This window comes from Temnothorax curvispinosus, unplaced genomic scaffold, assembly GCF_003070985.1.
Source record: "Temnothorax curvispinosus isolate PA1 unplaced genomic scaffold, ASM307098v1 QBEX01013138.1, whole genome shotgun sequence".
In the NCBI taxonomy this organism is placed as follows: Eukaryota; Metazoa; Arthropoda; class Insecta; order Hymenoptera; family Formicidae; genus Temnothorax; species Temnothorax curvispinosus.
The window spans coordinates 26,792-36,781 of NW_020222918.1; the positions used below are offsets into that span (position 1 = coordinate 26,792).

Below are 9,990 nucleotides of genomic sequence, written 5' to 3' on the forward strand. Positions count from 1 at the left end.
CTAAACTTTCACAAAATTCATGTTCTATAGCTAAAAGTCCTAATTCGATTAATCGGTCCTGAGATCGGTCATAGAAGATCGCAGATAATTCGTTATCAATTTTAATTTCAAAACATTTCTTTCTCTAAATGCAACAGTTATCAGCAATGTTAAAAAAATTCTTAAAAGTATAAACAAAATAGGATATGATAACTGTAAGATATTTTTAATAATATAATCTAAATTTTTTTAAACAAATTCGATGAGTTTTTGTATTATTTTATGTTTGCAATTCGTTAAATAATTCCACGCTATCTATATCTTTAGATGAATTTTCTATATAAATTTGCAGACTAAAGTCTAAATACTCTAAATCAAAACAAGCTTTCTTTAATTTCTCTTCTGACAAATTATGAAATTTGCACAAAAATCGAAATAAATCATTGCATCTGCTAGGTTTGAAATATTTCTTGACTTACTCGCATAAATCGTGAATAATTCAAGACAGATGGAAAATGGATAATTTCCAATCCAAAACAGATGGATAGCAACTGTCGCACACATGTTCAACTTCCCGAAAAACACGAACAACCTGTCGATTGCTTTCAACTTACCCTGTCGAACAATTTTTTTAAAATCCCCGAGATTTTTCGTAATGATTATTAAAGTACGTGCTCAGAGCGTGTAAAATAAAAATGTTGACCAAAAGAATAATTTAAATGTTGACAAAAATATTGAGTCAATAAATCAAAACGTAAATGTTTTTAATGATTAGGGCGATTGTATTTAATGAATTTGGAATTCAATTTTAAAAATTATTATAGTAGTGAAAGCTATTTATAAAGTTAATTAAAAATATAGTGAATAACTTGTAGATAAATGGCCTTATTACAGGTATTTTAAACATATGTTAGCATCTGTGCTTATGATACAAGTGACGTAATTTTAATTTTCATGACAATTTTAAAAGATAAATAAAAAATATAATTTAATACGTATAATACGATATTAATTCGCTTCAAGACACATTAGATTTTATTGTGCATTATGTTATACGATATAAAAAATTAAGTTCAATGACAAGTATTACAATATACGTATTATCATACGTAAAAAAAAGAACATTTATTTGTATTAGTAAATTAATATTATCTAATGATATGTGTGTGCGTGTTATCATAAAATAATATTTATTATTATTATTATTATATAACGTATACAGGAAACATTTATTTATATAATTTTAAAAAATATTATTATACTGTAAGATTCATTTTCGAGTGAAAAGTGAAACGATAAAACAAGTATTTCAGAGATGAATCATTTATATAAAAAATATTTTATTACACATTTCTGTTATAAAAATAATACAAGCTACAGCGTTACAAAATTTGACGAAACCTTATATCGAACACAATTTATTGGCACGTTATCCGAAGTATTACGAGGCTTACGGTTTTTCATCTTACGTGCACGTAATAGATTTTTGCGCACGTTCGTTATATTCGTATTGCGATTATGTATTAGGTAACATACTTGGCACTGGATTAGATAAAAATACCTAACTGCAGTCAATAACTGACCTACTTCAACGTAGATATAACGCGAGTTGTCTTGTGTCGCAGCGATTACAAAAAAAACATTAGAACGCGTTGAGTATAATTATTTTACAGATTTCGGCTTCCACTGTTCCACGTTAGAATATTTTTCATGCTATTTTGTCAAGACATCATACATCTAAAAGTTTCATTATTTAAGATTTAAGAATACAAGCAACTTGTAATAATATATTTTTTATATACCACATATATAAAAAAGCTTACGTTCATATATACATTAAAAATTTATCTTAATTATATATAAAATATATAGTTGCATATATATTAGATACGTATATTATATCATACTTTAATGTATATACTTATACGTATACCTATATATGTATGTATATTTTTATTATGCATTTTATTATTAATATAATATCAAAATAACACGAGATTGCTCCACTTACGTTCATTATATATAAAATAAAAAATAATATGAGATTCTTAATTTATAATTTATAATTTACCGTATCTTAATTTGCTGCATTTAATTTTTATTTTTAATTAAAATTTATATGATAATATGATTATTAATATAATAATCACATAATTATATTTTAAAAACTAGATACTTAAAATGGTTTAAAGAAATAAGTATTACCGAACATCCATTACTAGAATTATATATAAATACGCACTTTAACATAAAAAAACGTTAAGAAGGAACCGACTGCTATGAATCAGGAAGTGCGTACAAAGAGAACCGCAGGCTCTCGTTCACCGACAATATTTTCAAGTAAGTGTACGTGTAGTGGATTTCACTGATAAGAATAAGCAGAAATAAAACCGTCGGTAGTTGCCACCACGCAAATCGGACGTATTCCCAAATGCGATCCAGAAATATTGCCAGAAGCATATAGTCCATCATCGCGTGAAAGTTGAAGATCTTCCACGCGAGAGCGATAGTCCAGAAAGAGGAACTTCGGAAAACGATGGTCTGCCTATCGTAGAGATCCTCTCGACTGATCATCGAAGAGACGTCAGACTCCAGGAGATCCTGGTATACGGATATGTACCGGTTCCAAGCGATACTCGTCAGGCAAAAGTGGAGGCCCACCATTAGCATGTTGTACAGAGGTGATCTCCAGAATGACGTAGAAGAAACAGAACTGTGGGATGACGATGACGATGATAACGTTCGTATGGGCAGTCGCTCGTAGCCAGCGCGGTGATTAGAGTTGCGTTTCAGAAAAAAGAATACCCCGACCGCGAGAGCGACGCAGCCGAGAGCATCGCAGATGCCATCCACAAGATAACCGATAGAGCCAACGTCCGATCTTTCGCCCTTGACGTTGAGCCTCGTCCTGGCAACGTGGCCGTCCAGATTATCCAACCAGGCTCTGACTTGGAACAGAACGACACCCACTCGTCTGTGACACAGGGAACTCCGTGTGACGTACCGGGCACCGATTATAGCCACCATTACGTGAGAAAAACTGATGGCGTTTGGCGTCAGCCACGTCCAGGAACGACTGATGCCCAGCAAATAATCCGTCAGGGACGCCAGGGGACTCAGGATGTAGTGATTAGGATGGTCCAACGTCATGGCCTTCACCGTCACGGTGCAAATCGGATTCAGGTCACACAAGATTGGCGAATAATACGGCGAAGCTCGCGTGTCGTTCATGGGTGGACGCACATCGTAGTCCTGCACTCGGAAATAGAGTAGCAAATCCATCCCCACGAAGTACAGCAAGAATAGAAACGCCAGACATGTCTTACTGATAAACGAGTACATCTTCCGAGATCCAAGGTTGAATCGTTTCGCTCCTCGTTTTCTATTTTTCCTTCTATAATATATAATATTCTTCTTTTGTTTGTTTATTCATCTAAGTCAGTTGTTATAATTATTCGTTTAATCAGTGGCTTATTATTGTCTAATTATTTCTCATCTAATTAAAAGAGATGACACATCCCGTTGCGGCCGATTGTTATCCTTATTAATTAAGTGTTACCGGCGTGCCATAAATTCAATTTATGTTTTATGTGTCACAAAAATCTTGTCAAGGCGTATACTTTTGTATAGTGTTGCCTCATTGATTAACCGCTATGATATTCTTTTCAATGGTTCTTTTCATCCTTCCTCTTTAGCAGCTTTAGCTGCTTTTTTCGTCGTAATGACCGCACGCTGTACCAATAACTGGCAACGCCTTGTAAAAATTACGTCGTTGACGTCAAACTGTCATCGAAACCAGATACACATTTTTGCCGCTGGATACAGAGACAAATCCCATCCTCTCTATTGTGTCGCTGATGCGTATTCTGAAATATTTGTAATACGTTACATTTCAAGTCGCAACTGGCAATTATAAGTTTATCATTAGCTCGCCGCTATATTTCTCGTATCAGATTAAAACACCATGTTATTTTCGGTCTATTTCAGATAGGGGCGAGACAACTGGACATGCACATGTGTTCCGATGATCTTTTCCCTCGCGCGATAGCCAATCCACGAAGTCGCGGGTCACACTAAACGGAGGAGACAGGTGGTCGGTCGCGTTATTCATCGATCACAGGTTTCACTACGTTCAATATAGGTCAAGATCAGAGCTTGATCCGCGATTAACTTTAATCCAATCCGACGGATTGTGACGGACGTTAACACGGAATATACTAAACTGTTAAACGTTTGTAGAAAAAGAACCTCGTATATATATTAATCAGAGATAAAACAAACACGATAAGAATGACAGGTCTTTTTTCGCCGTCTTTCTTACTTCCCTCGACTCCTTGAAGAGCATCCCTACATTCCCTACGGCCAAATATTCGAACTCTTTAGTCAGTTAAATTCTAGTTGACCGTATTCTCTTTTGCGCAGAATTCTATTTATATCTGTACTGCGTTGAATTTAGTTAGTCGGATATGAAGGTCGCATGTGTAATGGATATCACTATTTGCCATATTTAGAACAGAATGCAAGCCACGAGAGAATAAGAATTTCATTTCCACAACGTATAAATAATTCATGAGAATAAAAACTTTTTTCTTAAAATTTAAAACGGTTTTTTTCCACGCTCAGAGTTTAATGTGGTGGATGTTGCACGTTTTCCAATATATTATGTATTCTTCTAATATATAAATCGTCCTGGCATTGAATAGTTTCCAACAGTATGTATTATCTAGATAGATTTAAATATTTTCGGCATACTCATTATATCTGTGATTGCAATTAGCACGAGTAGAACATAGCAACTACAATATCGAGTACCTAGAATGTGTTAGTATCCGAAATATAACTGAAAAATAATTTTATAATTTAAGTAAAGAAATCATTATCCCTTGCCGCTATTTCTTTCTCAATTACCATCTCTTTCAACGAGATATTAAACTCATGTGGTTACTAAACACTGACATTGGCGATTATTAATATCCATAGTTGTAGGAATTAAGACTTGTATGTGGATTTAGTGAATGCAATACAAATGCTACATAGGCTCTCCATTATCTCAACCGAGAAATGTGCTGTACGCTTAAATTTTACCTGAGGAACGTGTGTGCTTTTATCACAACCTGTATCGCCAACCAGAACCAAGGTCTAGCAAGATCTATTTCTCCAATAAATAAATAATATGATCTTTGTTTTTGAGTATTGGCAGTAATGGCAGTCATCAACGTTGCATGTCGAGCGCAAGCGAATGATGCGCATTGTAAAAAAATTATGTCGACGAGTAAGCATCAATATCAGTCTTATCCTCCCGCCACGTGCTGTATCCTAATTAATAAAATTACTCGATTAGTGACTGATTTCTCACAGCTTTTGAACTGCAAATCAAATAGGACTTTCATGCATATGTATTTTTTTAAATTAAACCGTACAAGTTGATTGAAACGAATTGTCAAATTGCAAACTGCCTTTCATCCGAAATGGCAGTTAGATAATTGTTATTCATTGATGTACCCCAATAATTCACACAATATAAAAATTGAAGCAGCTTGATTTAACGAAATAAATATATTGATTGAATAACATAACCTTACCCGGCTTGGAGAAAAGCGGCCGAAACATCTTTGGAAGAGTTTAAAACAGCTTTGATGTAAGAGCAGTTATATTTGTGTGTATTACTTAAAATAGGAAGGTATATATTGTACGAATAAAATGGACGTAAATGCAACTGCATATCAATAGTATGGAAGTACCTAGGTCTAATGTATACAAACAACAGCAGGGTTGATGACACCAGATGACACTTGCACGGTAGATGGCTCTTGCCATTGTTATTTTACACGTGCGTCAATATTTAATTTTTTATCATCATAAGTAGTTCTGAATGCAGCAACAATTTTTATATCCTGACGCAGAAGTTTATTTGCAATTCTATACACTCCACACGTATGTTATATGTGATGCACGTTATACACAGTATGCATTATTGTTTCAAAATATAGTGATTATAAATATATGCCCATTTTTTGTTTATCAACTACTTAATTTATTCTGGTAGATAGTACGTTGCTTCAGTTTCTTGTCCCCCGGTCGTTGTCAAAAGCTTACAATGCCAACGACAAGGTATGATGCATAAGTAATATTTGTGAATATTGAAGTATATATTTTTCTTAAGGAATTTAATTATAAAGCTCTTTATTAATTCAACGAATATATTTAATTGCGATTTTCTTATAGCAATCTGTTTTAAAGTTTTCACACCATTCACATATACGTGTATTAATGGACGTTATAATCAAGTCTTACAAAATGTTGGTTCTAAAATTTATACTAATTTGATTTAATAATATCTATCATTTTTACAGGAACATCCCCCCACGCAAAATCTTATTTCAGAACTATATCAGCAGTTTTATGCAGTAATACTTGTTAAGCTTGATTGTCGTATACACAAAACTGTTATTACAGTATAGACATTCACTAAAATTTCTGTCCTACAAAGATAAGATCTACATAATTTCTTCTGGTTCTTCTGGTGTTGAAGATGTCAATGGAACAGATTTGGAATTCTTTGCCAAAAAAGAAACTGAAGAAGTCAGAAATGCATTTCATTATTTACGTGTGTGTATTTAAGGCGTGCAAATACTGTGATAGCAACACTATTGTAGCCTGAGGAAGAAGTCAGGCTCACCTATCCCAAGATAATAAAATGTATACCTTTAAATCTTCTCTTCAAATCCACTGATAGTTAATTTCAAATTGATAATGATATAAAACTGTTCGATTTACGTAGAGATATGGAATCAAAAAGAGGATAGAGCATAGTTTTACGAGGGAAATCTTAACAACAGAAACTATTTTACTATCGCATGTTGCCATGAAATTTATTTAACGGTCTTTGTCTTAAAATGTCTTCTTTTTCTTTTTATAAGACGGGATAATGGTATGATTATCTGCTATTCTGCTCGATATTGCAAAAAAACAATGTAGATTAGATCCATGGATCTAAATGATTATGAATTAAAGTACCAGTAAATAGTACATTAAGATAGCTAGTAATTTTAATACAAAATTAATTTTTCTGTCATAATTCTATGTATCTCTAAGCTATGTACATTTTCGTTTACATTAAGCGTATATATATATAAATTAAAATAAAAAGTAAATATACAATTTAAATCATAATCACATATTCCACATAGGTATATCCACTACTGTATGTGTAATATGTCTATAAAATATAAATAGTATGAATATTTTCAAATATCTATGTCAAATGGTGCAAATTGTTTCCTAATCTTCTTTGCTAGCTCAGTTTCTTCTTCTTGGCTCATATGACAATCTTTCCAATCGGATCTATCGTTGATATCTAATATCCTATCGGATGCTAATACCTCTCTACCAAATTGTAACGGAAAGTCTTTCTTAATCCTATAATACAAGATAGTTCCATCCGGTAATTCTGCATAAAAATATAGAACTCCAGGATTAGCGATCTGCTGCAAATCTGCGTGCGGTGGCAGCTCTGATATTTTGAAATTGTTACATTCGGCTAGTTCCTGAAAAACAGAAATTTACACATTTAAGACAAAAAATAAAAGATACGTTAGAGTCTCTAATAAAAAAAAGGAGGAAAAATACCTCGAACATTTCCTTCAGTGCGGACGCTTGATTTTTATGAACAGGTACTGCTTGCAATTGACAATGGGACGTTTTAAAGTTTCTCTCGAAGAACACAGGTACTCTGTTGGTACTCTCGTAGTATTTGGTTACGGCTTTCTTGTAGAGATCCATCTCCTCCTTCACGTTTTTCGGCAGAATCGACAGGCTCTGATGATGCGTTATTGGTAGAATTAAGAAATGATCCTCCACCAGACCGCCCTTCGCTAATGCCAAGTAGATCTCTGTACCGACGGAGATCACCAGGTGCTTGGACACCACCGGACTGGATAAACAAAACCAGCACTTTGATTGATCAAATTCCAGCTTCGCCTTCTTATTGCCGCTGTTCTGATGCCGCGATCTCTTCGCATTGTCTTTCGAATCCATGTCATAGAAAAATTGCGTATGGGCCTGCTTTTGCGAAGTCGGATCATCGGACAGCATAGATCTAGGATACGGACTCGACGTCTCGTCTGTCGTTTTCATAATTAGATCTGACAGCCTGGTTCTGTCGACGGGAGTTAAATTCAACGCGTACAACCATTTCTTTTTCTGGTCATTCAGTACCGGAGCAAGGGCTATGAACCTAGTGGCTATTTCCATATTTCCGTCACCCTGGCTTTGATTTCTGCAACAAAGAAATATCATTTTTACAGCAATTTTGTATTTGTTTTCAGAAACTTTCCTGAATGACGAACTTACCGATACGGCAGCCGTTCGTAATAAATCCCTTCCAAGGCCGACATGTGATACCTGGGTTTGATGTGAGTAGCGAGCCAGGCGATCAATTTGGAACCCTCGTACTTGTGTTCCGGCTTGTTAGGGTCAAGATTGGTCACGCCTTCCGGCCACGGAGATGTCAACAAGATGTCAACCCCGCGAAAACTCGGTTGGCCCTTCAAGCAACTGTTTCTCACCGACACAACATCTTGCTCGTCGAAATGAATGGCCTTATTCTCGGACGAGGCTCTCTCAGTTCCACTGAGATACGCTATCTTGAGGCCCGAACTGGCGGTGTACAGACCACGCTTCCCGAGATACGTGAGATTCTGACATATCTCACATCCGTCCTCGTCGGGATAGTCCTCCACGTCCGACTCCCGGTTGGGACCGATGATGTAGGTTGGTACCGGGATAGTTTTCTCGCAGGACTTGTACGACTCCAATTCGGAGTTGTCCGCGCCGTAGAAATTGCCGACGCACAACAAGAAATCGAATGGGCCACTTTTCTTGTTGATAGCGTCCACTTTGGAGAACAGGAACTTGAAGTGCCCCTCCACGTCCCCGCAAATGAGAACTTTCTGCTTGTCACTCATCTCTAACAATAAAATTCTAATAACTTATGTCTTATGTTAATCACAATCAACGGTCATCGATTTCCCTTTATTTTTTCTTTTTTTTTTTGAGGTTAGGTTCCTCGTTGGTTAGGAGCGTAGACGTCTTCAACCCTGCCTTTGGGTCATACAGCGCATATATTTTGCAAGAACTATCTTCTGTACTATATAATCTTCTTAATCTTTTTCACAAAATTGTAAACATGTATCTTGTATGTACCAGCATCGATTTCCTCAGATAGTTTCAGGTTGTTTTTAGGGAACGGCTCTCGCTTTTTCCTGTGTTATTTTTCCAAAAGGAACACTGTACTCACTATTGCTTTGTAAAATTTTAGTTAAATTATTTGGCAAGTATCGTCTCAATTACATTCTGGAGTATTTCCGTAGTATTGCATAGTATGTTTTCGCGGAGAAAAGCTCCGGAGTCCGGAGTGGACATGCGACATGCTCGCGTTTCAACTTGTGGCGCCTCTATGAGCACAAACGTATACAATAATGTGCGTCAATTTGCTGACAATGAGTTATGGCAGCAGCCTGACTTATCGACCTGATTTACGCGCTGGGTCGATAATGACGAACGCGGATGAGATATACAAGGTGTCTGGTAATTATCGTGCGATCTCTCATGGGTATACATACATATATGTAAATAGGTCGAGCGTAGAGCAAGTTGAACTGAATAGAAAAGTTCTACTTATATCATTTTACAAGTTTTTCAGTAATCACTGAAAAATTAATTAATAAAGATCTACGAATAAGCGCGCACTTGCGCGTCAGTGACAAAAAACAGAAAAAGACTTTTCTATTCAGTTTAATCTGCTCTAGCTGTCCACGAGATGTAGCACGGCTAGTACTGGACACCCTGTAACCCTGCCCAGGTAGCAAGCAGTGAAGCACTCGTCATTTTGACGTCAATTGACATCAAAATGACGAGTGCTTGCTACCTGGGTGTATAATGAGAAGAATAACAAATAATATGTTTTTTTTTCTTTAATTTACCTTAAATTTTTTACCAGTTAGATTAAAT

The 9,990-nt window shown here is 35.5% G+C and overlaps 2 protein-coding genes across 2 annotated transcripts; both read right to left on the minus strand.

Annotated features, from left to right (window-relative positions):
* Positions 1–2,166: 2,166 nt before the first annotated feature.
* Positions 2,167–5,742, minus strand: LOC112463352 (ceramide phosphoethanolamine synthase-like). Its single transcript, XM_025029719.1, has 3 exons — positions 5,562–5,742; positions 5,065–5,295; positions 2,167–3,845 (listed from the first exon to the last, which is right to left on the minus strand). Exon 3 carries the CDS (start codon positions 3,319–3,321, stop codon positions 2,257–2,259), a length of 1,065 nt encoding a protein of 354 aa, XP_024885487.1. The 5' UTR covers positions 3,322–3,845; positions 5,065–5,295; positions 5,562–5,742; the 3' UTR covers positions 2,167–2,256.
* Positions 5,743–6,822: 1,080 nt separating this feature from the next.
* LOC112463330 (CWF19-like protein 1) lies at positions 6,823–9,436 on the minus strand. Its single transcript, XM_025029683.1, has 3 exons — positions 8,332–9,436; positions 7,609–8,257; positions 6,823–7,526 (listed from the first exon to the last, which is right to left on the minus strand). The coding sequence occupies exons 1-3, from the start codon at positions 8,943–8,945 to the stop codon at positions 7,227–7,229; spliced, it is 1,563 nt and encodes a 520-aa protein (XP_024885451.1). The 5' UTR covers positions 8,946–9,436; the 3' UTR covers positions 6,823–7,226.
* Between the last annotated feature and the right edge of the window lie 554 nt (positions 9,437–9,990).